The sequence below is a fragment of the Aegilops tauschii genome, chromosome 5 (assembly GCF_002575655.3).
Source record: "Aegilops tauschii subsp. strangulata cultivar AL8/78 chromosome 5, Aet v6.0, whole genome shotgun sequence".
In the NCBI taxonomy this organism is placed as follows: Eukaryota; Viridiplantae; Streptophyta; class Magnoliopsida; order Poales; family Poaceae; genus Aegilops; species Aegilops tauschii.
In genome coordinates, this window is record NC_053039.3 from 386,359,633 (window position 1) to 386,387,069 (window position 27,437).

The 27,437-nt window shown below is 47.1% G+C and overlaps 4 protein-coding genes across 4 annotated transcripts; 3 read left to right on the forward strand and 1 right to left on the reverse strand.

The window, feature by feature from the left end:
• The first annotated feature begins 11,534 nt into the window (after positions 1-11,534).
• On the forward strand, positions 11,535-12,364 carry LOC109758476 (ubiquitin-ribosomal protein eL40 fusion protein-like). The gene is made up of 4 exons (XM_020317334.2): positions 11,535-11,637; positions 11,754-11,964; positions 12,071-12,137; positions 12,224-12,364. The coding sequence occupies exons 1-4, from the start codon at positions 11,535-11,537 to the stop codon at positions 12,248-12,250; spliced, it is 408 nt and encodes a 135-aa protein (XP_020172923.1). The 3' UTR covers positions 12,251-12,364.
• Positions 12,365-16,663: 4,299 nt separating this feature from the next.
• LOC109758478 (anamorsin homolog) lies at positions 16,664-20,262 on the forward strand. The gene is given in 9 exon segments (XM_073498644.1): positions 16,664-16,981; positions 17,071-17,190; positions 18,147-18,177; positions 18,796-18,956; positions 19,044-19,139; positions 19,218-19,377; positions 19,471-19,607; positions 19,710-19,784; positions 19,934-20,262. Coding segments are annotated over 9 exon segments (1,122 nt in total). The 5' UTR covers positions 16,664-16,678; the 3' UTR covers positions 19,973-20,262.
• A 1,244-nt stretch (positions 20,263-21,506) lies between these two features.
• On the forward strand, positions 21,507-22,509 carry LOC109758477 (uncharacterized). Its single transcript, XM_020317335.4, has one exon. It carries the CDS (start codon positions 21,852-21,854, stop codon positions 22,263-22,265), a length of 414 nt encoding a protein of 137 aa, XP_020172924.1. The 5' UTR covers positions 21,507-21,851; the 3' UTR covers positions 22,266-22,509.
• A 122-nt stretch (positions 22,510-22,631) lies between these two features.
• Positions 22,632-24,660, reverse strand: LOC109758487 (lysine-specific demethylase JMJ32). Its single transcript, XM_020317345.4, has one exon. The coding sequence runs from the start codon at positions 24,222-24,224 to the stop codon at positions 23,163-23,165; it is 1,062 nt and encodes a 353-aa protein (XP_020172934.1). The 5' UTR covers positions 24,225-24,660; the 3' UTR covers positions 22,632-23,162.
• Between the last annotated feature and the right edge of the window lie 2,777 nt (positions 24,661-27,437).

Sequence of the window (27,437 nt, forward strand, 5' to 3'; positions counted from 1 at the left end):
CAGCATGTCAAGGAAAAAGAAAACAGCAGCCCCTCCCAGTGGACCCACTGGTGGGCCTCCGCCATCAGCTGGTGGTCCTGTGCCACCAATGACAAATGCTTCGGCGAGTAGTGGCAACGCACCACCACCTGATGCGCAAGCCCCTGCTAGTGCTAGGCAGCGTCAAACTACTTCTGCCCCACAGCCAAAAATGCAGCATCACTAACTACAAACTGTATGGGGCAGGGTGTGCATCCACACGCAACAGTTGGTGTTGCGCCACTGCACAAGGGGTCTGTGGTGCCAAGCTCGTGCGCTGGAGGGCAATCGCCAGGATATGTCCCTCGAAGTAGGCGATCTGCACCACAACCCAGGGGCCCTGCACCACAACTGTTGGGAACTCCGACACTAAACAGTGGGCCTAGGCAAATACTGAGGGGGGCTCCACGACAACTGTTCAGACCTGCAACACTAACCAGAGAGCCTGCACCAACAATGATGAGGACTCCCCAACCAAGCTACTGTCCTGCACTACCACCTAGGGGGAATGTACCACCATCCACGGGTACTACAACAGCAGACATGAGCCGTCTTACAAATGCTGGCCTTGCAGCATTGCCTACAGATTCTGCAACAATTGCTTGTGGTTATGGGCTGCGTCCAACTTCTACTACTGTACAACAAACACATGTTGCCCCACTTTCATCTTCTTTGGCGCAACCTCCTGCTGGACATGCACGCCAACCACTCAACATAGAAACCCTACATGCAGCTGTTGCAGCTGCGCAAGGTGCTTCTAGTACACCTGACCCCCCCAGTTCCTAGAGACCCCCCAAAATCGACTACAAAAGGGAGAGCGAAGTCGAAAAGGTTGCAATCAGCACTCGAGCTACATCTGAAGAGGAAAAACAAGTGTAGCTATTGTGGGTCTTTCAACCACAATAGTGCACTGTGCACCACAAAATTGGCATGATGAACACCACAGGAATGGCAAAAACAGATGGAGTTTCGATTATCAAGACAAAAAAATGAGTGATGACTAGATGCCCGAAGATATGTTAGGAACGACATTTGCTATTTTTCTGTACGAACCTACTTGTTTACCCTCATTTGGATTACTGTTTTTCATGCAAAAAAGACAAGTTGCTTTTTAAGGCTATAAGGTTCAAAAATGCTCTGGATAACTGTATTGGTATTTTGGATTGCATGATTATATAGTTTAGATCGCCTAATACAGTTTAGATTGCCTGATACTACAGTTTGAATTGCCTACTTGCAACAAATGTTGTAGTTAAATCTGGGTGTTCCATGTCTGCATTTTTGCATAGAAATGTAGGCAATTTCTGTTTGGTGTAGTTGCAAGTTACAGAATGGTTTTAGGAAACTCCTTGTTTGTTCAAAAAATTACACACGACTTCTGGAAAAAGGCTGATGATGCAAATAATCTTCATGTAAAAATAATGCTGGCAAACGCGACCAAAGAAAAGTCAGTAAGAAACATGAATGGAAAAAAACTGACCTAAGCTAACTTCAGTACAGCTTCCTGATGGCCCACAAGTATAGGGGATCAATTTTAGCTCTTTTCGATAAGTAAGAGTGTCGAACCCAACAAGGAGCAGAAGGAAATGACAAGTAGTTTTCAGTAAGGTAGTGTCTGCAAGTGCTGAAATAGTAAGTAGTGGAGTAGTTTGATAGCAGCAAGTAATGATAATTGTAACAAGTATGCAGCAATATAGCCCAATCCTTTTGAGGCAAAGGACAGGCCAAAACGGTCTCTTATGATAAGCAAAGTGTTCTTGAGGGGACACGGGAATTTCATCTAGTCACTTTCATCATGTTGGTTTAATTCGTGTTCGCTACTTTGATAGTTTGATATGTGGCTGGACCGGTGCTTAGGTGATGTTCTTACTTGAGCAAACCTCCTACTTATGATTAACCCTCCCACAAGCATCCGCAACTACGAGAAAAGTATTAAGAATAAATTCTAACCATAGCATTAAACTCTTGGGCCCAATCGGTCCCTTACGGAATAGCGCATAAACTGGGGTTTAAGCTTCTGTCACTCTCGCAACCCACCATCTATTTACTAATCCACAATGCATTCCCTTAGGCCCAAATATGGTGAAGTGTCATGTAGTCGACATTCACATGACACCACTAAGGGAATCACAACATGCATACCATCAAAATATCGAACACATATCAAATTCACATGATTACTTGCAACACGATTTATCCCGTGACCTCAAGAACGAAAGTAACTACTCACAAATAGTAAACATGCTCATGATCAGAGGAGTATTAAATAGCATCATGTATCTGAACATATAATCTTCCACCAAATAAACCATATAGTAATCAACTACAAGATGTACTCAACACTACTAGCCACCCCCTAGCACCAATCTATAGTTCCGGTAACAAGATTGAATACAAGAGATGAACTAGGGTTTGGGATGAGATGGTGTTGTTGAAGATGTTGATGGAGATTGCCCTCCCCAAGATGGGAGAGTTGTTGGTGATGATGATGACGATGATTTCCCCCTCCGGGAGGGGAGTTCCCCCGGCAGAATCGCTCCGCCGGAGGGCAAAAGTGCTCCTGCCCAAGTTCCGCCTCGAGATGGCGGCGCTCCGCCCCGAAAGTCCTCTCCTCATTTTTTTCTAGGTAAAAATGACTTATATACCAGAAGATGGGCACCGGAGGTGGGCCGAGGAGGCCACAACCCACCAGGGCGCACCTGGGGGGCCTGGCGCACCCAGGTGGGTTGTGCCCACCTGGTGGCCCCCCTCTGGTAGTTATTGGCTCCAATATTTCTTAAATATTCCACAAAAAATCCCCGTGAAGTTTCAACTTGTTTGGAGTTGTGGAGAATAGGTGACCTGACGTAGCTTTTTCAGGACCAGATTTCTAGCTGCCAGAATTCTCCCTCTTGGTGTGTACCTTGCAAATTATGAGAGAAAAGGCATTAGAATTACTCCAAAAAGCATTATTATGAATAAAAACATTGTAAATAACAGTAAGAAAACATGATGCAAAATGGACGTATCACTTCCCATCGCGCCTTGTTGCGCTTGGTTTTAACCCACGTGTTTGTCAGCTGCTTCCTGATATTTGGAACATCCTCTGCTGTGAATCTTGGAACGCTCCTTCCCTCCCACCCATTTGCAATTGAGAGAGCAAAAATGTCACTGTCGAATCTAAGCAATAATAGAGAATGTTTCAGGTCAGCTATGAAACAAGTATTGATTTGTTGGGAGTTTGTTTTGGAGTTTGTTTGAGAATTGATGCTTACTTATTAGTTTCTTTTGGCACATCAATGTTTTTTAGTGTGAAATCATCCAATGAGATGTGATACTTCAGATAGTGCTCTTCCCACAGAGCCCGAAAACTAGCAACCATAATCCTTGCGCAGACATCTAGAGTCTTGTCCTGAAGTGTCCTCCACGAATCAAGCACCTCGAACCTTCGATCCCTTATATTCATGTTGAAGACCCAATAATGGTTGCCTGTAACTTTCTTTGACTTGTCAATATGCTCTAACACAGGGAACATTATCTGTGGGAAAAAGGGCAGAAAAAAAAGCTGGGGTAAGAACATAGTCTGTAGGCAACTTGAAGAGATTAGAAAGCATGTAAAGTTTTCTCATGCTATGCGAAAAGGCTAGGTGTTACAGAAACTTGTAAATTGTGATTCTGCACTCTGGCAACTTTGTACATGTGCTGAAACTAGTACTCTTCTATTCACATGTGGGTGGGAAAAAAGAATAGGAAAAGAATACTACAGTGGAAATTCGAGAAACATTGACTTACCATATCTTTCCGGTCCAAGTGATTTGATTTCTTGAATCGGGAAATAATCACTTGGCTGTTCATATCATTGGAGGGGAAGCTCATCTGTTGCATCCTTGTCTGTAAAACAAAAAAAGGTGGTTAGAAATGACCAAGTAGGAACTAAGAACAAAAAATGGAAAACCTGAAGTAGTAATGACTCCTAGTCCTTTTTCTTACCGAGAACCTCAGGGGCATGACAACCTTCTTGGAGTCTGCTGGCAAATTCATCATTATGGACAGTATGTCAATTTCCATTACATGTGTCAAGACATATCCTTCTTTTTTCATAGAGTTTGCGAGCTCCCTCACCGAGACATCGTATCCATTGTAGTCAATTACCTTCGGGCTGCGATAAACAAGAAAACACCAAAAAAGGACAACCATGAGAAAATAGTAACCAAGCTGCCTACTGCTGTACTTTTGATTGCCTAGAAATAGATCATGTTTTGCCTAAGGAACAGAAACTGGGGGTTGCGACAAATTTGCATGAATTGTTACTGCCTGAAAAGTGCATTCTAGTTAGCATATATATGGCATGGGAAATTATGTTACTGCCTAAAAGTGCATTGTGGTTAGCATATATTTGGCATGGGGGGATTATGTTACTATTGTATCGGGCTATTTTTGCCTGCTTCTTTTACTTTGGATTGCCTATGAATACAGCCTGAATTGCCTGAAAAGTGCATTCTAATTGCCTAGAAAACATGTAAAAAATGCCTCAGAAAAAATGTCATACCTAGTATCTTCCTCTGGTGATTCTTCTTCATTCAATCTCCCATGCGGGATGACCGATGCATATAGCCTGCTTCTTCAGGTTTGCATATGTACACTTTCCTCTCGTTATAGTCCATGAATGGTGGCCTCTTGCAAGGAGGTGGCTTGATAATCCTTCTCTCAAATTGATGTGGGACCATCTCTCTTGAGCTACTGCTGCTATAAATATTGCTGCCTGATCCCACTACTACTTGGTTGTGGGCAACTTTTTCAGGTGTCTGGTAAATGTTCCCAACTATGCCTTCAAGATCCACAACATGATCATCGTCAATTATTTCAATGAGTGGTTTCTTAGGTACTTGATACTGCAAGGACTCATGCTCACGCATCATAGCCTGTTCTTCTGCATGTGCATACACTTCATCTATGCCTTCAAGATTAACAACTTTTTCATCTTCAATTATTTCAATGACTGGTTGCTTGGTTACTTGATATTGCAAGGACTCATGCTCATCCAAATCATTTTCCCTGGCATCTCGATCTGCTCCATCATCTACATGTGCTGTAGGAAAATCGTATTTGAAAATATCAAAACCTGGAGCTGGGCAGTATTCATCACTATGAAAAACATTTGAGCTTTCACTTCTGTTATGCTGAAAATGTTGTCCATCCATCTCTGCTGGAATATGATTTGCTGACTTGCGTTGCAGATCATTGCTAGATGGGGCAACACACCTTGCTAAGAGCTCACTGACATCTAGAACATTTATTTCCAGTGGAGACGGTCCTCCTTGCCTTGTGAACCCGCTAAAATGCATGGGCGGACTGACCCCCTTGTTTGACTCAGTAAAATTGATATCCTTCAGCTGGGGAGAGGGGGATGATTGGGCAACTGTAGGTATTACAGCAGGCAACTTGCCCTGAGCTTTTAGCAACTTTGCTTCCGAACTTTGTTTCATGTTGCCGCCGATGACATCTTCCATCCCTCCAACCTCTGTGATTGACACTGGAGGTATATTCTCCTGACCTGCATCTAATGGTACAGCCTGTTGTGATGGTTTGTAATGTAGCATTTTGCCCCTCTGGGTGTCATTGGTTGATTGCATTCCATTCCCTCGAACAAGATATTGTGCTTGGCCATTTAGACTACTTAGCGGTTGCCTCCCACTAGGGTTTCCACTAGGGATTGCTCTGCTTACTCGCAATGATGGGTCCTGTTTCATTTGAGCCGTTCCTCCTGCTGTAGGTTGAACTGACGCCTGTGCAATACTTGCCTGAAAAACAGATGAACTTGCTTCCTCCCTAGAATGACTTGGTATAATTTGTGAGGCACTTGCTTCCTGTTTTGAAACTGCCCCTGGTGAAACTACAAAATTTCCATCTTTGCCCCTGGTGAAATCTGGGTGTCATGGTGTTGAGCTTGATGGTGTATTGGTTTCAAGTTGGTTCTTGTGTGTGCTAGAACTTGCCTCTTTTGTATGATGTATTGCCTCATGTTGCAACTGAAAATGCCCATATGTATTCATGGCTGACTTTGTTTCCTTTCCATCTTGCAGTTGTTGACCATTTTGGGCACGCATAGCTCGCAGTTCCTCTACTGTTTCTGTCACCACCGTTGGCTCTGAAACAAAACTGACACTCTTTTTCTTCTTTGGTGGTGGAAGTGGTGGTACACCAACTTTCTTGGGTTCATGTAGAGCCCCTATTTCCCTCATGATTTTCTTGCGAACCCACTTGGGGCATACCTCCTCAAGGTTTAATGGCATCCCCAGTTCCATATCTTTTGCTCTCAACAACTCTTGAAACATTTTGCTTGCTAGCACTGCAATAGGCTGCTCATAGAGATCTAACATTTCTTTCACTTCAAACATGTGGATCTGTGGCATTTTGCAGTAACTTTCCTCATCCATCATAACAACATCTCTCACAGATATGCTAACTGCCTCGTCAAGCCCCTTTGGCTTCATATCCTTTTTCTTTTCAAGTAAATATTGAAGTGTGGATTGTTCATCATCAGTCTCTGTTTCCTCACCTACAGCATCCTCGTTCCCACCATTGTTTCCGCCATTGCCACTGTTGCCACCAGAATTGTTGTCATCCTCGTCTTCCTCATCACCCTGAATATCATCATCCCCCGTGTCTTTGTCTTTGTCATTGCCTTCGCTTTCTTCGTCAGTATCGTCTTCCTTTTCTTCATCCTCGTCTTTTTTTTCTTCCTCCTCCTCTTCGTCCTCCTTATCCTCCTTGCTTTCATCCATTACTGCTCCCCTCTCCTGAAAAGTTGCTTCTCCCTCCTCATTGTCGTTGCATCCAGCATTTTCAACTACAAAGTCGTCACCATCATCATCGCTTGAGTGGCCGTCACTGTCACTCTCATCATCCCCTCTATCCCCGTCAGTTTCTTCACTATCACTTGCATCTTCCTCACTGTCAGTTTTGAATGACTCTTCTTCACTCGATAAGCTGTCTCTAGTAGCTGGAACTTGTTTGGATCGCCTAATAGGTTGTTGCCTACTCTTTTCTGCATGAACAACCTCTGACATGCTTGTCCCCTCTTGTGCATCATCTATCCTCCCAATGCCAGTAACAAGCTTCCCAACTGCATGTGAAATAGTTGAACACATTTCGTGCACCATACCTGTCAGCTTCTTTTGTTTCTGCAAAAATCAGGAAAGTAGAAAAAAGGGATGAACATGATAAGTCTTAAAAATATGTTGGGTTTGAGATTAAAAATGGAAAAACTAGTGAGCATAACAGGCACTTGACAACTTACAATTTTGTCATATGACTCGGGTAATCTTGCGGCTACAAATTTTGTGACGTGGTCCATGCTCCAAAACAAGCTATCATCCGCACACCGCGAGAACTCAGTCTTCAGCTGCTTGTTGGGTTGGCAAAAAAGACAAGCAATAAATTAGTGAATTGTGGCACTAGCTTGACAACAGAAAAAAGAATCGTAAAATGCTCATGATGGTGGTTTGATTTCACTGCCTTTTTAGTCAGAAAACTAACCTATCATGTTGCCAAGTTTATAGAAAAAACATGCATGCTTTGAACCAAGTCAAGCACTGTGGCATCATTGTTGCCTAGTTTCCCTCTCATGTGTGGATAGGGTTTTCAGCATGTAGCTTTGCCTAGTTTTTCAGTATATAATTTGGCAGGACTATACCAGGTACAGAAAGCTACCAAGTTGCCATAAAAAACTTTGAACTTGCTAATGTTTAGTGTGCAAGTTGCTAAGGTGAACTTGTTGGATTTGCCTACTTTTTCTTAAAAAAATTAGACATCAGCTGCTATAACTTCCCAGCAAAAAATCCTACCTATCATGTTGGGGGCAATTGCGAAGGGGTAAACCAGGACTAAGAAACTACAAAGTTGCTCATAAAATACTTTAAACTTGCTACTATCTAGTATACAAGTTGCTACGGGCAAAGTGCTGGACTTGCCTACTTTTTGAAAAAATCTTATACATCAGCTACAAGAAAATGACCAGAAACAAAAAATGACCACCAAATACTTTGAACTTGCTTGGACCTTGTAATTCAATTGCCTCCTCTATAAGAAGGTAGATTTGCATAACCTTATGTCTTTCCTATGTCTTTTAAAGCAAATAAAATGCCATTATTGAATACAGAGGTAATGAAAAAAATAGCTTACCCGCAGGTTCCCGTATTCCCCGGGGGCTTTCCTGTCCTTTTTGATAACTTTAGCAATCAAATCTGAATTCCAAACTGAAACCCTTGGTACCAAGCTGGGAATTGGTTCATCAACATCCAATGAGTCTAGATACAGTAGCTGAGTTTCAGATAAGAAAAACATAAAGTTTGAGTTACGTAATAATTTTTAAGAAAACATAGAGAACAGAGAGAAAACATACATATTCATAGTTAGGTGAACTTACTACGAGGTGGAAAACACAGCAACAAACGGCCTTGTTGCCACGACCCGATTTGAATGCTAGCTTTAGTTGATCAACAACAAACTGGCATATGTTGGTTTCAGTTATTCCATTTACATGCATGACCGCAGGAAAGCTTTTTGGTGAAATACTTAAACTTGTAGATGGTGCAAGGAAGCAGGAGAAAACAAGAGACTGCCATGCGCGGAGGAAGTCATCGTCGTGAGCTCCTGCCATGTCTTTGATCATCTTGCACCATGCTGTGAGAGTTGGTGAATTCTTTGAGGTGATATTGTAAATCCTGAACATTGCCTTTGTGATCTCAGGGCGGTTTTCATAGCAGACTTTTCTCCCCCTATTTGGCAAACCCCATATCCTCCGAACACTCGCAGCATCTACTGGAATCTTCCCCCTATTTGGAATAACTATCTGTGACATCTCTGGATCATAATGCTTCATTATCCATTGGCTAAGATCACCAGGCATGCTGTTTGCTGCAAGGTCCAAGAGGCCTCCAAACTCTTTTGCAATAATAACACCTTTTTGATTAGAAACCAAGTCTTTATTCAATTTGAACAGCCTTGCAGGCGATGCCCTATTCCTACAGCCCTACGAGAAAATAGTTTGCAAAAAAGAAGAATCAAAAAACGACAATGGTATTTGCCAGGCAATTTAGACACCACTCTAGGCAATTGTTTCAATGAGGTGAAGCAAATTTTACCTCGTTTCCTCCGGTTTTCTGCCGCTTTGGATTTGATGGCTGATCCACACCACCACTTTTGTCACTCACGTTTTCAGCGTCTCCAGGAAGACTCTCATTACTCACGATATCATCGGGGCGCTTCACTCGAGAGATAATTGCCTTACTCCTCCGGCGCTTGTACCCAACTAACGGTTCACTGCTTTGTGGCTGAAAAATGAAGATAAACACATAAATAACAAGGAAATAACAATCTATAACATGAAGTTAGGAAAAAGAAACCAAGAATGAAAAGAAGGAAAAAAGTAGCATGTTTCGAAAATGATTCAAAAAATTCTGCGCACCTCCATCCTATGGGCTTCAGTTGCATGAGATGGACCATCGTCAGGATTCAATGCAGGGGGCATCCTGAATGCCTTTTTTGCTTGCCCCAAACATGTTTTCGTGTTGCGCATAAAAAAGAACATCATCATACATGAAAGTAGGAGTAAGGAAACTGCAAATTGCCTAGTAGTTCAGCCTAATCATGTAAACACATAAGGATACACATAATGCCTAAACACATAAAGCAGACTAAAAACTGATGGAAAAGTGTCAGGCGAACTCATACACAAAAATTAGGCAAAAAATACATGACATACTGAGGCAAACCAGGTAGGCATATGAGGAAACTAAAACTGAAACTGAAACTGAATTTATATCTGTTGCTATATAAAGTAGGACTAAAGTGTAAAAAAAATTGAAGCGTATCAGGCACACTATTTTTCAGATCAAACAACTCGCGCCATTGTCGATTAAAAATTCACGCCAGAAAATTAGTTCCCTCTATTCTACATCTTTCCATTATTTCCTCCTGATAAAAGTATTGTTCACACATATAAGGATAGACACATATAATATGGGCAGGCAACATACTACAGTGACCTTAATTCAGGGTTTGATGCCAACATACAAGGTTTGCCTGATGCCCAAAACCAACATAGTTCTCTGTATGGGCAACTTCTGGCAACATATTGAGCAAGTCACTCACAACAGTAGAGCAAACAAGCAAAAAACTACAAAGTTTCTATATCGGCAACTTCTGGAAACATATTGAGCAAGTCACTCACAATAGTAGAGCAACAAAACAAAAACTACATAGTTTCTGTGTGGGCAACTTCTGCCACCATATTGAGCAATTCGCTCGCAACAGTAGAGCAAACAAAAACAAAAATGTGAACAACTGAACTACCCATGTAGTGAGCATCCCGAAAACACTTCCACGTCATCCCGTTAACAACACCACAACAGCCCAAAAACTACGGACAACTACCTTCAAACCATACAAAACCCTACATCCAACCAGTAGCGGAATCACCTTGCCAACAACCCCAAACGTCCACTATCTACTCGTCGATTTCGACACAAGGGCAACAAACGCAAAACGGAAGCGAGGCCAGATGTCCTTACCAACAGATTCGAGGGAGGGAGATGGTCGACCTATGCGCGACTCTGACCTGCGCGAACGGCACGGCGCTCGCAGCGGCCGTTCCTCCCCTGTCACGCCTCGGCTACTTGGACGGCTGCTGCTTCCCTTCCGACGACCTGTGCTCCACGCCGTGGGCGGCGCCGCAGCACTGGCTAACACCGCATAAGCACCTGGTGGCCGCGCGCCGCTGGTCTCCCACCCCTCGCCAGGAAACGCCGCCCGCACCTGGTCGCCGCGCGCCGTTGGCAACCTCCCCCTCGCTGTGAATCGCCGCCCGCACCTGGTCGCCGTGCGCCGCTCGCTACCTCCCCTTCGCCGTGAATCGCTCCACCCCTGGTGGGACGAATGGTGGCGGATTTGGGGGTGGGAGATTGCGGGATTTGGGGGGATTGAGAGAAACGGGCAAGGAGAGACTTGCAATTTCGAAATGAACGAGAGAAGTGGGAGGGGGTGGACGCGAGAGGAGGGGAAGTGGTGGGACCCGGAACCGCCGCTCCCACCCAACGGGCAACGGGCCGACCAGGTGGCACCGCGCGAGCAATGAAACCGACAGCGGGACACCTGATGGACGCGATTAAGATCCGACGGCACGGAGACATGTGTGCTCGTGAGCGCTAACGAGCACAGCTGCACTTTTTAGGTTTTAGGGGAAAAACTAGCTATGCAATCCCCATGATCTTGACGAGCGGTTAACGCCGTATCCGTGGGGCGATGTTAATTAAGTACCTTAATTATTACTGCAGTTACGATACGCGCGGACTAATTAGTTGCGATCATCCATGCATGCGAAGGGCTTTCGTAGCGCCTGCTTTTCCTCCCCTCCCCCTGGCTCTATATAAGGGCGCCATGCACTACTGCCATTCCTCATTCCCATCACGGCCACCGAAGCACGCGAACCCTACCTCTCGAGCGAGTGCGAGCGCGCCGTTGGCCGTCCCTGCAAGATGCAGATCTTTGTCAAGACCCTGACCGGGAAGACCATCACCCTCGAGGTCGAGAGCAGCGACACCATCGACAATGTCAAGGCCAAGATCCAGGACAAGGAAGGTACGTATGAATTGAATGATCTGCCGGCCTGGGATCTTCGCCGCCAATTTTCGATCCGGGCGCATCTGTTAACTTCTCTCTTGATCTGCTCTACTTGATGTACATCTGTTGTGCAGGTATACCGCCGGACCAGCAGCGGCTGATCTTCGCCGGGAAGCAGCTGGAGGAGGGCCGCACGCTGGCCGACTACAACATCCAGAAGGAGTCGACGCTCCACCTGGTGCTGCGCCTCCGCGGGGGCAGCCGCGGCGGCCGCCCCACCGGAGTCCCGCCCAACCTCCTGCAGCTCGCGCTCAAGTACAACGAGAAGAGAATGGTCTGCCGCAAGTACGTATATACGATGTACCACGCACCCATAGATTCCCATCTCCATATGACATGCATGCATTCATGCCTGCTACGATGGACTGATGTTGCTCTTCGTTGCATGCAGGTGCTACGCGCGCCTTCCTGCCCGCGCGACCAACTGCCGCAAGAAGAAGTGCGGCCACAGCAACGAGGTTCGTTTGTTTTTCGGCTAGCGATTCTTGACATCTTGTGGTCGAAGTTTATTGGATGGTTTGATCTGATTTGTGCTCATTTTCAGCTGAGGCCCAAGAAGAAGTTCATGTGAGTGTTCTTCGCCGGATTTGGCTACGCGCGGCGTGGGTGGACCAGTGGAATAAATCGTCTTAGCATCGATCGTGTCCGTGTTGAGTTTTTCAGTTCAAAGTTAGTCTCAAGTTCCTGTACGCATGGCAATATGAAATGTCAATGAAGGTCCACCTGTATATTTTGATCCCTTTGTCACATTTTTTCTTCTCAGTTTTATCTTGAACCTCTTTTTTTTCTCAGTTAACATGCTCACGGGGGTTGCGTTGTGATTTTAATCCGCAACATAGTGTCACATCCTGAATCCATAAGGATGGCAATGGGATGGGCTCGTCTCGAGTTGAAACATACCGAGTCCATACCCATATCCATGGAAGCATTATTTGCCCACCTGAAAAAAAAACATCGGATAGAAAACTATGCCCTTGTCTAAACTGCACTGATATGATCTTGACATGTATACATAATACCTCAGTAAACAACAAAAGCACATATCAATTATTGGTCACCCATTCTTACAAGAACACAATAAAAAAGCCCTCTGAAATTCTTGTAAAATAACATAACCCGACATCAAATAACCATGTTGGGGTTCTGCAATTCTCCGAGAAGTGTAACCTGATGAGACGAGGGTGGATCATCTTTTACAAGATGGAAGGGTTGGGCGCGAGTAAATTTTTGTGAAGTACTCCCTTCGTAAAGAAATATGAGAGCGTTTAGATCACCTACTTTAGTGATCTAACAGCTCGGAGACAGGGATGGGAGTTTAAAGTAAGTGACACTTTAAATCCCTTGATTGATTCAAAGACATGGGAATTAAGGAGGGAAACGGAAGAGAAAATAACAGGTCCAACTCCTTCGAATCTCTTCCCTGGGACCCCTGGTAATTTAATTGGTGATTGGGAATTGATAGAGAAATAATAATTTAACTGGTGATTGGGAATTGATAGAGAAAAAAACGTTTTTTTAGTTCACACGTCCGTGAGGAGAGGCATGCAGGGTTTTTTTTTTGAATATCAGTACAGATACAAGCGCTCATATACACGCGCATACACTCACCCCTATGAACGCACACACGCACACCCTACCCCTATGAGCACCTCCGAAAGACTGAGCCGGCGTATCATCTTGAGATTTACGAAGTCACCATAGGCGCCTCGTCATCGACGGGAACGTCTCCTCCCACTGAATGCGCATCGCCGGAAACCCTAAAATAAATCCAGCAATAAATGCAAGTACCAGGATTTGAACCCGGTGGGTTGGGGATACCACGGTCCCTCTAACCATCCAACCACAGGTTGGTTCGCAAGAGGCATGCAGGTTGAAAGTTGTTTATTCCTCTACCTAATCCTGCAATGAATTCTCTCTTAAATTCCCACCTTAAATTACCTTCACATGCCAAACAAAGGAATGGGAGTTAAAATAATTTTCCCATGTCTAATCCCTTGACAAACTCCCATCCCTAAACTCCCATTTGCCTCTCCCTGTTGTTACCAAACACGCTTTTAACGTTTTTATATTTCTTTACAGAGGGTGTAATTTGCTTTGCCTTTTTTGCTTAGATTAAAGTTAATTATGATGGGTAGGCATCAGAAAATATTGTCCAATGAGTCAGAATATCTCGAAAGATTTGGGCATGCCAATTGGTACGGAACTATGCCCGCGCAATACCCATGATTAGTGGGGTCGGGTTTGGGCCCTGCCCATGAACACAAAAGCACATCCAAATCGGGCTCATTCATGTTGGGTATCCAGGGTCCATGTCCATGGATAAAATTGTTGTTCTTATGAAGGAAGTTGTCGCATAACGAGCATAGTAGGGCAGGATTGATGCAGAACTTGACGCAACGCAGCAAGTGGTTGCACTGTCTAGAATACTTGCCCCTTGCCCCCACGGTGTAGGTTCTTCTAACGACAAAAGAACGGGGATGTCGCTAGTCCTCTCCTTGGTGCATGCGAAGGAGAAGAGTCAGCTAGGTTTGGGAGGTTGAGTACTCTGCAAATGGGGAAGAAGGAAAAATGGATGAATTTCAGGTGTCCCAAACAAAGATGTCTCATGGTCCTTATATACCAGTAATTTGGAAACAGTTGTGATCAAAGACTATAAATCACAGTAACAAAAGTATTAATTTGACCAATAGTGCAATGTGAAGCTGCCACCCTAATTGCTCGAATTAACCAGGTTAAATCACATTTCACATGCTCGGATTACATGAGGGATAATAGCATGATTTAGCAAAAATATAAGTGGATATTTATTGGCTAGTAGTCACACACCACGCCACACCGTCCCTCGTCGCAAGTTACACGAAAATCCATGGGCGCGCGCTCTCCACCTCCTTGGCTTGACAGTGTGAGACTAAATTTTGTGCAACACTTATTTTCATAATTTAGGATGGGCCACATGTGCACATGGGACTGCCACTAATTGGGCTTAATTCTAACAAACCTCACCAATTCCAAAGTAGAAAAAGAAGGATAATACCCCTAAAAAAGGATAATTTGCTATATATACCAGTTTTTTGGTACAAGTCCCGTACAGGTTGAACTTGCACCAGAATTCATCTCTTCACAACTAGTGAATGGACTAGACCTTGAATGGACTAGACCATCCATGAACCATGCCCAAATGGAGCGCTTGAATGCTCATGCTCCCGTATATTCTCATGATCTTTGTAGGGAGTGCCCCATTCCGTGAACTGCGACCTCGTAGTTGGGTTCAAGTAGGTGTATTCCTCATTTCCTTGTAGCTATCATGTAGACTACTATTTTTTCAGGGAATACATTAAGACTAACGTGATTTATCTGGAGTTGGAAAGGCATGTTCAGATCCCCCATGCCGAACACTGCAGTTCTGCTGAGGGGTGTTGAAGGCAATGCAACTCTCGATGTATTAATCGGATGCACGGTGCACGTATATAAGTACAAGGGCAGCCCTCAGCCTCATCTATACAAAGAAACTAGAGGCGGGGCCGGTAGGAGATTATCCTAACAGATACATGCACATAATATGTTCAACCCCCCCCCCCCCCCCCCCCCCCCCCGCAGTCGATACGTCACTAGTGACGCATAGACTGGACCGGAACTCCTCAAATGTAGGCGTCGGTAACCCCTTGGTCATAACATCGGCAAACTGCTGAGCGGTGGGAACATGAAGGACACGAATGCGCCCAACAGCCACCTGCTCTCGCACGAAGTGAATGTCGAGCTCAATATGCTTCGTGCGACGATGATAAACGAGGTTGGCGGAGAGGTAGACTGCAGAGACATTGTCACAGTAGACAATGGTGGCCTTCGGAACATCAAGAAGCAACTCCTGGAGAAGCTGCCGGAGCCACGAGCACTCGGCGACGGCATTGGCCACAGCACGATACTCAACCTCAGCACTGGAGCGGGATACCGTGGGTTGTCGTTTAGACGACCACGATATGAGCGAGGGCCCCAGGTAGACGCAGTAGCCGGAAGTAGAGCTACGGGTGTCCGGACAGCCGGCCCAATCGGCGTCACTGTAGGCAACAAGGTCGGTCGATGGCGAGGCCGTCAACGTAAGACCCAGGGTCATGGTGCCGCGGATGTACCGAAGAATCCGCTTCACCAGGTTCCAGTGAGTGTCGCGAGGGGCGTGCATGTGGAGACACACCTGCTGGACGGCGTACTACAGGTCCAGCCGAGTGAGTGTCAAGTACCGATACCATGTTGAAGGCAATGCAACTCTCGATGTATTGATCGGGTGCACAGTGCACGTATATAAGTACAAGGGCAGCCCTCAGCCTCATATATACAAGGAAACTATAGGCGGGGCCAGTAGGAGATTATCCTAACAGATACATGCACATAATATGTTCAACAAGGGGATGTATCCCACCCGCCCTTGTGGTGCTACCGGTGCGTCGGATAGCTTAGCACAATTTAGAATATATTTTTAAAATAATTTAGCACATTGACATAACATCACTGTATGTGTGTCACAAAAAATCATATTAAAATTCAAAATTTTGCTTGAGATGTAGAAATGTCAAATTTGACATCAATGTGATAATGCTTCAAATCTAAAACCTAACTTATGTTATGTACTATTTGGTGTCGAATTTGTTATTTTTGTTTCCTGTGCTAAATTTGAATCTAAATTTGAAATTTTATGACAACATACATTGATGTTATATATGGATATGCGAGTATTTTTTTTAGAATTTTTAAAAAATTTAAAATGTGCTACGGGAGTATGATGAGTTTTTTCCTTTTTTGAGTATGATGAGTTTTTTTTTTTGAAAGGGAGTATGATGAGTTTTTATTTTTTTGAAAGGGGGAGTATGATGAGTTTTTTTTTTTAATCATAGGGGGAGCATGATGAGTTGATAAAACTGCAAAGTGCATTTTGCTGGAGCTGGAGAAGGTGTGTATTCATTCGTTTCGCGGAGTTGACAGAAATTACACCCTCTGCCACCGCGAAATGAAAAATGAACGGTTCAGCTGTTCGGCCCAGCCGTTCCCTCTCCTCACGCACGAGTCGGCCTCTTCCTCCCGTTCTCCTCCACGGCTCCACACAGTGCGTCGGGCGCCGCCGCCGCCACCCCGCCGCCGTCATTCTCATCGCTTACCCGTGACCACGTGGCGGTCCTCTGCCACCCCCTGCTCGAGGCCACCCGTCTCTCGCCGCCACCAGCCGCCGCCGGCCTCGCCTCACCTCTCTCGGTCCGTCGTTGCTGCGAAGGAAGAAGCCGCCGGAGGCAGGAACGAGGACCTCCTCGAGCAGGTCCTCCATTCGGCAACTTCCGAAGGGGACCTTAGTTTTTGGCCAGGGGCGTTAACCAATCCGGCTGCCGTTGCTCGCACCGTTTGCAGGTGATTCGATCCGGGTCCATGGCGGCGGCGGCGGCAGCGCTCGCGGTGACGGACGAGCTGGCCCTGCCGCTTCGCGCGGTGGGGGACCTGGCGGCGGCCGCGGGGGTCTCGCGGGAGTGAGTATTTAACCAAAAACTACCACAATTCGCGGAAACGTGACAGAAAACTACCACTTTACGATTTTGTCCCGAAAATTACCACTTTTTTATTAATCCGTGACAAAAAACTACCAAGTGTGAAAATTGCTCGCTTTGCTTGGGTTAAACCCGAATCTGACTGTCCGACCCCACACATAAGCGGGCTAAAAATGCAATCGGGTCCCTCCACATGTCCGGCGGGTTCGGGTCCTCCAGCTCGTCGTGCAACCATGGCAGAGGCGGCCGCGACGCGGAGGAGGGGGCCGCGGGCGCGGCGGTGCGGCAGTGGGTGGAGGCCGGCGGCGGGATGCTGGTGCTGGACGGTGGGGGCCGGACGCCGCTGGACTGGGCGGCGGGCTGACGCCCAAGCTGGCGCACGGCAACATCAAGAGCACCAACATCGGGCGAGGCGCGCCTCGCTGACTGCGGGCTGGCGCAGCTGGGCACGTCGTCGCCGGCGGCGAGCTCGGCGGGGTACCGCGCGCCCGAGGCGCCGGCGTCCCGGCCGTGGGCGTCGCAGAAGGGCGACGTGTACGCGCTCGGGGTGGTGCTGCTGGAGCTGCTGACGGGGCGGTGCCCGGGCAGCGAGCTGCCCAACGGCGGCGTGGTGGCGGAGCTGCCGCGGTGGGTGCAGTCGGCAGGTGGAGGGGAAGGAGAATGAGGACGGCCGGGACCATGGCAGTGGGTGGAGGGACCCGATTGCTTTTTTGAAGAAAAACTAGGGACCCGATTGCATTTTTAGCCCGCTTATGTGTGGGGTCGGGCAGTCAGATTCGGGTTTAACCCAGGCAAAGCGAGCAGTTTTCACATTTGGTAGTTTTCTGCCACGGATTAATAAAAAAGTGGTATTTTTCGGAACAAAATCGTAAAGTGGTAGTTTTCTGTCACGTTTCCGCGGCGAATTGTGGTAGTTTTTGGTTAAATACTCCGCCGGAGGAGGTCGTCGTCATCACACAGTGCGCCTCGCCCGGTAAAAGCTCCTCGCCCCTTTCCCCTGTTACCCGAACCCGAACCCGCGATTTCGCTCGCGCGTATGCCTAAGCTAAGCTTGGTTAGGACCTCTGCATGTTTACATTATTATACAAAAAACATCTGAGAGGATAGTGTTTCTCGAGCGGTAGCTTGGAATCAAATTCGAGACCGCCCGGTGCTCATTAGACTTTAGTGCGTTCAAGGGTATTCTACATGTATGATAATTGCCAACCGCACAAGTGTTACTCTATACATGTAAAGAATACACAAAGGAAACGCACACTAACTGGTTGAGAAATTAAAAGAGAGGTGTCTATATTCTCACTTCGATCATAAGAAAAATATATACCATCTCACCAAACAATTGGCCTATCAGGCTACCACTCATAGAGTAATATATGAATGAGCTATTACAGACACCGTGTTTCAGCCAAGTCTTTCTTAACAACCCAAGTTTTGTGTATTTCATTTCACTAATCTGGGAGTAGTAGACATTTCATTGTTTTAGCTTTCGACGACTCTTACTTAGGCTTAAATTTGAACATGTCACATCCTTGCATTAAAACTTAAGTATGTCATGAACCTGTTATAAACCTTTGTTGTGAACATGGGTCAGGTGGGAAGTTTCCTTTTGATGATGCATCCGTTGGTGCTGTCCTGTCTGTCATTAAAAATGTGGAGAGCTTCGGGGATCAGTTGGTTGCTGAAATTAGCCGAGTGCTGAAAGCTGGTGGAATTGTGTTGGTACAGAGCTTCACACCCTCCTCTGATCAGAAGGTAATTCACGGAACAGTTTTTGCTTACATCCATTGTCTTGTGATTTTAATTTGGCACAACCTGATTTTTTAATTTTCTCTGCATTAGCCAAGCAATTATATCGAGCGCCAGCTACTCATGGGCGGTTTTGGTGAAGTGGACGCTTCTGCAACAAGCTCACAGGATAGCATGCAGTCTGTTACTGTGAGTAAGACGCATTGTGTTAAGGCTGATGTACATGCTTTTTCTCTATTGATGAGTGCTAACTCGAATCACTTGCAGATCAAGGCAAAGAAGCCATCTTGGAGTATAGGTTCTTCCTCCCCCCTGAGAAAAGCAATAAAGGCTCTTCCAAAGATTGAAATCGATGACGGCAATGAACTGATTGACGAAGACAGCCTCTTGACCGAGGAGGACTTGAAGAAACCACAGCTTCCAGTTGGTATAGCCAACAAACCCTCTAACCTTGTTTTACTCTTGTGAAGATGTTTAATTCAGGTTTAGATGCTAAAATTGTTGGCTGTTGTTTCACCAGTCGGAGATTGTGAAGTGGGAGCCACAAAGAAGGCATGCAAGAATTGCAGTTGTGGCAGAGCTGAGGCTGAGCAGAAGGTGGAGAAGCTGGGGCTGACTGCAGAACAGATCGATAACCCTGTGTCAGCTTGCGGCAGTGTAAGTAGACATACAACGCCACTGGTGATTCCCACTAGTCAACTGGCTCTCAAGTCACCGACTGATTATATCTTACATTCCTCTGTGAAACTTCAATTTCAGTGTGGGTTGGGCGATGCGTTCCGATGCAGCACTTGCCCATACAGAGGCCTGGCACCGTTTAAGTTGGGAGAGAAGGTAACCAATCTCTATTCCTCATTCTAACTTAACTAGGTTCACTGTTCTCAAAAAAAAAACTTAACTAGATTCACGAAGAGAGCTTTGGGGTATGGCTTGAGCTTCTTTTGATGAATAATATGTTGACTCCTTCATTTCTTGATGTCCAGGTTACCTTGTCCGACAACTTCCTTTCGGCAGACATATGATGGCGGAGAGCCGTGGATATGAAATGCCTCGTTCAATTTGTTGGTTCGTTAGAAAAGAATCTACGTTTTTCATGGTGAAGCATGGACGACGGTGGTAACAGCAAAAGAAGATAAGCGCGCTTGGAGTGTGGTAGCTCGTGTTAGCCTGTCGTGCCCTGCAGTCAGTTCCCAGGTTGAGGTGAGAGCGGATCTTGCGTGCGTTTGTATTTGGGACGAATACTGTACATGTCAGATATGCTGCAATGACGATGTTTTCCTATACTAGTAATCTTGAACGTGCAATGCGTGTTCTCACTATCGACAAAGATAAGTTCAATAGAAGCATATTACAATTCTATTAAAAGAGAGGTTACGTAACATCGACTTTTTTTGTTAAGCTCATGCCCCAAATATGAGTCAGTGAGATCACCACAAGCCCACTACATCTTTGATCCCAAATAATTCACAAATCACATTACATTGAAATGTATGAATAAATTAAGCTGTGAGTGCTTTTCAGAGTTATCATAATTCTAGAATTCATAAAATTGCAGCTTGTGAGGAAATAGAAACAAAGCAGAGTTTAGTCACTTGAGTTGTACATGGGCATTGCAGACCAAGTTTCGCTGAACCGGCACCAGGAGATCAAAGTGGCAAGTATTACTGGGAGGCACTAAAAGGTGTTTTGCAGTTTGAAGGAAAAGAAACAAAGCAGAGTTCAGTTAACTGAGTTGTACATGGACATTGCGGAGCAAGAAGTGTTAAACAAGTGCCATGAGTTTTTGAGGGACTGCCAACCAGAAAAGATTAGCAAATCAACTGATCTCGGATTTCATATAACCAACAGAAATATTACTCCCTCGTTCACTTTTGTAAGTTGTTTCAGACAACTCAAAATAGGCAGTTTTGCACATTGTCTGAAATGTCTTCAAGGCCTTATAAAAGTGAACAGAGGAAGTATTACATATAACTTCACTCAACTGATCATGTAAGAATCGATTTTAATGTGCTGGTTGCAATGGTATCTTGAATTTAATTCCAGTGGGCATGCTCAGCTAGGTGCTATGCCTAGGTCCTTGCCTGCATCTGTGAATCTAACAATATATTCTTGGAACCAACAGGTATATCAGATCAATGTTATTGAATTCAAGCAGGTAAATTAAACTACGCTCAAGTAAGAATGGAAGTGGAAGAATGAAACTTCCACCAAAAATCTTTGCAAGAACAATAAATGTGTTACTATGCTTTGAAAACTCCCTCAAACCTAAGTGGACCGTTTGTTAGAACTTTCCTTGTGTATACGAATCCTTTTTCAAACAAGGATCACTGTATAAAAGTAGATCGGGGCAAGCTATGAATTTTAAGTATAGGATTCCATAACGATTTAGCAAGATTCCATAACATGCACCACCAGGACAGATAGTTAGAGCGGGTGCATTTTCGTATTCGCTTTAATTCGTACTTTGTGGTTCAAATAATATAATTGGGATAAAATAAGTTGCTCCACTGCCAAAGCCGGGTGAACCACAGACTTTTTTTTTTCTCAGATTTCGCAAATGACGGCTTGAAACAAATTAAATGTCACAACAGCTAGCATCTGCAAAAGTATTCATGCCCATAGCATACAACATACTGTACTAAAATCCACAGGCCGCTTCTCACCACCGAAGCTAGTGATAGCAGTTGGCAACATGCCAATATAGTATAGCACTGAAATGCCCCAAAACCACAGGCTACTTCTGACCGGGTCGAAACCAGTTAGCAGTTGGCAACATGGCACTGAAATATCCATGAAAAACCATCTGCTAAGTAGCCTATTTAAACAGCACACACCAGCTTCACATTCCCTCAGAGCCAAACCAGAACACAACTTTGCCACATCCACATCCTGAGAAACAACATGAGTGTAGAAATCCTTGATGGCAAGACCGTCCAGAGCTTCGTCGAGGACGAAGGCGCCTTCCATTCATCCGTGGACGGCCGGTTTGCGGCCCTCGACACCAACCATGATGGCCTGCTGTCGTACTCCGAGATGGCCCAGGAGCTCATGAGCCTCAGGGTTCTCGAGAAGCACTTTGGCGTTGATGAGTCCGCCATGAGCCGTGGTGAGCTTGTCGAGCTTTACCGTGGCCTGTTTGCGAGGTTCGACCGAGACGGCAATGGCACGGTGGACCTTGAGGAGTTCCGGGCTGAGATGAAGGAGGTGATGCTCGCTGTGGCTAACGGGCTCGGCTTCCTGCCGGTGCAGATGGTGGTCGAGGAAGGCAGTTTTCTGAAGGTGGCTGTGGACCGGGAGCTGGCCAAAGCAACTTGACGAAACTGCTTGGAACGACTTTTCAGAATCAGGAGGCTGCATGTTCACGAATTGTAACTTTTATTCTGCCAATTTTGTTGTGTTACAACTACACCGGTGCTAGTTATTTGTACTTAATAAGTGAAACAGAAGCCACAACATCAGTCTAATTTACAAAATCACAAGCTATTTATGTAAAGGGAAATGTTGTAAATCTATGTTTTTGGATGCCTACATGAGAAATATCACACTAGCAGTTTTAGAATTTGGGTGTTTTGTTTTCACTGCAGAATCAGATTATGTTATGACGACTGAAAATTCAGAAAGAATATGTTCAGAACAGTCACCAAGAAGAATCAAATTAACACAAAATGAATCAACCGCGTATATCCAAATTCAAGAAGTACATTTCACTTCAACACCTTATGTTAGTAAAAAGAGAAGTTTACAGAGTTTTGTTACAAAGAAATTAACTGAAGAAAAATATGTATCGGTTGCAGAATTGGTAGCAACTTTACATTACCAGCACCAGAGCTAACACTGTCAGAATAGTTCATCAACTGACATTGTGTTGTCTTCCGTCTGATTCATCTGCCTGCTCAAATGTCTCATGCATAATTTACTCAAGATGCCGTTTCTAGACCTGCAGAATGTAAGCCATTGGACGAAAGAAGAACCCATGCTGCCCTTTCTGGATAAAGTTTAACACCTTCCAAAATGTTCTTTTGCTAACAGATCAATCCTGATGTGCAATTTGGCATAACATACACCGCCAGTAATCCAGATCCATGCTCTGGATAACTACTTCAGAAACTTGAAGAACTGTTAGATAATGGCAACGAAAAACCGAGCCATATACTGCTAATACTGCCTATGCGGCATTGTCCGGAACGCCAATATGATCACAAACCCATGAGCTCATTCGTTCTTCTCCTCGAGCTCACCTTCGAAAGCATCATCATTGTTCTCCAATGGAGAATCTTTGATCTCCAGCGACCTCAGGAAGTTAAAGTAGGCATACTTGATGTCAAACTGCATGTCATACCAGTAATTGACGGCAATGGTGAGCCCGTTAGGCCCGGGGCTCTGGCTGACATGGTGAAACCACATGCTCGGCAAGTAGAGAATCTCGCCGGCGCGGACGGTGCAGCGAATCGGCCTGGGCCCCTTGAAGTAGAGCGGGCAGGATGAGACCTGCGCCGCCATCTCCTCCGGCGATGCCGGGTACGGGTCCACGCTGCTCCAGGGCACGACCCTCTCGGGCTCTTCCATCTCCAGCCTAAGCTTCGGCACCTCCTCCCCTTCCTCCACCGGCACGTAGCGGGCGGCGGGGTAGTCGCGGACGTGGAGGCGGTGGTGCTCGGTGGGGGGCAGGAGGAGGAAATGCTTCTCGCCGGAGAGGACGGCGTAGATGTTGTCGTAGTGGTCCTTGTGGAAGGAGGTGACGGAGCAGGAGTTGCCGATCCAGAGGTTGACGGCCTCGGGGAGGCAGCCGAGCGCCTCGCTGGCCCAGGGCACGTGCGCGTCCACGTCGCGGGCCACCGCCGCGTACTCCCCGCGCAGGCAGTCGTCCTGCTGCTGCGCGTACGCCACCAGGCCGGCGGCCGGGTCGGAGCCCCTGATGAGCCGCACGGCGGCGGGGAAGCCGACCCGGCGGACGTGCGCCGACGCGAAGCAACTGGCGCCGGGGCGGCGCGGGTGCGGGGCGAGGGCGTCGGCGCGGCCGTCCGGGGTGAGGTGGACGGAGACGTCGGTGGAGCGGAGCGCGTCGGGGAGGTAGGATTCGGTGGGCCAGAGCGAGGCGGCGGGCCAGTGGCGGGTGGCGGCGGCGGAGACGAGGAGCGGGCGGCCCGGGGAGACGTGGTCGCGGAGGAAGGCGAGCGGGGTCGGCGGCAGGTCGGCGCGCGCCACGGCGTCCGGTGAGTGGAGGCCCAGCAGCTCGCGCGACTCCGCCCACAGCTCCCGCACGCCGCGCTCCATCTCTCAGGCTGCGCCGCTGGTTTCGCGAATTCTGGCGGCGGCGGCGGCGGCACGGCGGCTCAGCGCGCGTGAACGATTCAAGGGATTAGCAGGCGAGCTAGCCCACTGGGGTTTCGGGCCAGACCTATGAGCTACGGGCCTGGTTTGGTAACTTCTTTGTGGGCTGTAATCATGTGGACGTATGTTGCAAGGCCTTCAAGTCCTATGTTTCGGGTGTCCGGACTCCCGCAAACCTCCCACATTTTTGTCTCCAATTTGCGGGAGAAATTGCGTCCGGACCACCCCGCTAACTGATACAGGTCAGTGTTGGATGACTTTCGCGGTCCAGACAACACAGTCCGGACGATTACGAGAGGCTTACGGGTCCGCCTTGGAGATGCCCTTAGGACTTAGGCTATGCTCAACCTATCGGAGACCATCCGCAATATGCATGACCAATCTTTTTCTCCAACTTACCAAAGCTCTTAATAATTCATGTGTTTGTATGACAATGATGGAGCAGCCAAAGGAAATTTTGTTTCGTCACTTTATAAACCGGAGTGATGCCAAATGCAGCCAAAAATAAATAAAAAATCTAGGCCACAAGACCAAGTTTGCTTATCTTTCAATCAAGCAACCTGCTTTTGCATAAATCCTGGCTTGTCGTTTGGCCGGCCAAACAAAACGCTGAGGTGGATCAGCTCCTGTACTTACGAGTATTAAATTGCATGTGGCCGCAGTCCGACATGGAGGCACATCACACGTCACTCACAGGTGGAAGTGGAACTCCGTGCACATCGCTGTCCGAGTCCGATCATGGGCACTGTTAGGTGGGCCCCTCTCCACCGCCCTAGCCGTGGCGCCACCTCACCATCGCTTCCGGGTCATGGGCTCCAATCATCCCACTCCGGTCCCTGCGGCCAGCAACTCCGTAGCTCCATTTGCGGCGCCTCAGCCGTCACCTTTAGGAAGCTTGTGTTTGTCCAACGAGATAGCAGTGTCGAGAGAGCATGTTAGGAAGATGATAGCCTGTAGCTGCAGCCTGCAGGGGTCACACATGGCACGGTGGTGCTGGATCGAACTGGCGTACGTGATGGCGACCACACACGGCACGGCCGCCGAAAGTGAGCAGCTAGCTGGCCGGCTGGGGCTGGCCGGCGCGGTGCCACGGGAGATCACGGCGGGGGGATATGCAGGCGGGGCCCGGGGCGATAGCCGGCCATGGCGCCTACTATTTCCTCTGGGTGATATGGCACCGATCAGCCCAGCGGACCATCCTACTGGGCACTGCCGCATGTTGGATGGCCGGTGTGGACTCTCCCTCCGGTCGACGTCGAAAGCTCCTTGCTCATCGCTTTCCATGTCATCTGATGATCTGAACGAAGTGGCCGGCTCAAAGCAACGATAACGACGGGGACCGGGGACGAAAATTCTCGAAAAGAAAGCTGCCCAACTCCATCATCATCCCTGTCTCTGCTGGGGCCTAAACCATACGGAAACAATTTGTTTAGAGGAGGAAGGAAGATTACATGGGAAACCATGGTTGTTAAGCCATTTGTAAGAGCTCAGTTACCTTGTGCATGTCCGTCTCTCGACCTTTCGGCGGCGGTGAGGAAAAAGATCAGGCCGCGAGGCGACACCAGCGCGATTAATTAGTGCAGTGCTACTCCATATGAGTGTAATCTCGCTGTCCTGCTGATGAGATTATCAGATCCCTTTGCTTTTGCAATTACCTTTGTTTTGGAGGACGAAGTTGATCCATGGACAACTACCGGCTTACGTATTATCTGTGCCACCTTTTGGTAAAGGTGGTAGACGCCAGAGCAAGTAGACGAACCACAAAGGTGATAAGATCGCTCTCGATCGAGGCCATTCGAAACCACCACATTTGCTTTGCAGGAAACCACCAACTCGTTAATTCATTGTAGAAAACACCGAAAAATTTGTTAAGTCGTTGCAAAAAGCACTGATCGAATGATTTGACCCATTTAATCACTTTCTTACAAATGGGGCCAGATTGTAAGGAATTGATTTAGCAAAAAAACACATACACCCCTAGATTAAAAAAACAAAAGCAATCAGATCCTCCCCGTGGAACACCGCTCTTCCGCCGAGGTGCCTCTGCATGCTCACGATGCTTCTGCGCACGGCGCCGGGCAGTGGCGCGTCCCTGCGGACAGGATGACGCTCAAGCTGGCCCCGTGCGCGGCGGCGACGCAGAACCCCAGGCCAAGGTGACGCCCGGCTGCTGCGCACAGATACGGAGCATCGGGCGCAGCCCCAAGTGCCTGTGCGCCGTCATGCCGTCCAGCACCGCGCACCAGGCTGGCGTCAAACACGCCATCGCCATGACCATCCCCAAGCGCTGTGCCATCGCCAACCGCCCCATCGGCTACAAATACGGCTGTAAGTTTATTAGTTCTCAACTTCTGATGCTCGGTCGTTTCCTCTGTAGCAACTCTGTCCCTTGGAGCCATCGTCATTTGCTTTGCTCTGCTTTTGTTGTGCAGCATACACCCTGCCATGAGGAGCAGAGGCACCATCCGCTGCTGCGCTGCTTACCAACCTCTTTTCTGAAGTCCCAGCAGCAGCGGTGGTGCTCTTCTTCTTCTTCTTATTGCCGTGGCCGTGCTCCTGCTTGGAGTAGCCGGAGAATGCCGAGTCTTTGGTGCTGCTAGTACTCGTGCTTGGCCTTGGCGGCTTGGAGGTGGAGGAGCGGTGAGGGTCGCGGAGGCGCGGCGAGTGGCGGTCGATGGCCCGGCCGCTGCTGCTGTCGACGCCGTTGCTGGTGGTGGTTGAGGCGATGATGGAGCAGAGCGGCGGCAGCGCGTAGTGGATTGCGCGTCGGTGTTGCACGGGAGGGTCTGATTGCTTTTTTTAGATCTAGGGGTCTATATGTTATTTTTTTTGCTAAGTCAATTCCTTACAATCTGACCCACTTGCAAGAAAGTGATTAAACGAGCCAAATCATCCGATCAGTGTTTTTTCCAACGACTTAACAATTTTTCTGGTGTTTTCTGCGACGGATTAATGAGTTGGTGGTTTTCTGCAAACCTAGCCGCAAATGTGGCGGTTTCTTGCAATTGACTCAGGCCATTCATTTGCTGTTATAATTTTTGTTGATGAACTCTGAAGCATGACACATGCAAGCTACTCCCTCCGTTCCTAAATATAAGTCTGTCTAGATATTTCAATAAGTGACTATATACAGAGCAAAATGAGTGAATCTACACT

Coding starts and splice junctions, on each gene's coding strand:
- LOC109758476 (XM_020317334.2), top strand. CDS start 11,535: ATGCAGATCTTTGTCAAGACCCTGACCGGGAAGACCATCACCCTCGAG. Junction 11,638..11,753: donor CAAGATCCAGGACAAGGAAG/GTACGTATGAAT, acceptor TCTGTTGTGCAG/GTATACCGCCGGACCAGCAG. Junction 11,965..12,070: donor AAGAGAATGGTCTGCCGCAA/GTACGTATATAC, acceptor CGTTGCATGCAG/GTGCTACGCGCGCCTTCCTG.
- LOC109758477 (XM_020317335.4), top strand. CDS start 21,852: ATGAGTGTAGAAATCCTTGATGGCAAGACCGTCCAGAGCTTCGTCGAG.
- LOC109758487 (XM_020317345.4), bottom strand. CDS start 24,224: ATGGAGCGCGGCGTGCGGGAGCTGTGGGCGGAGTCGCGCGAGCTGCTG.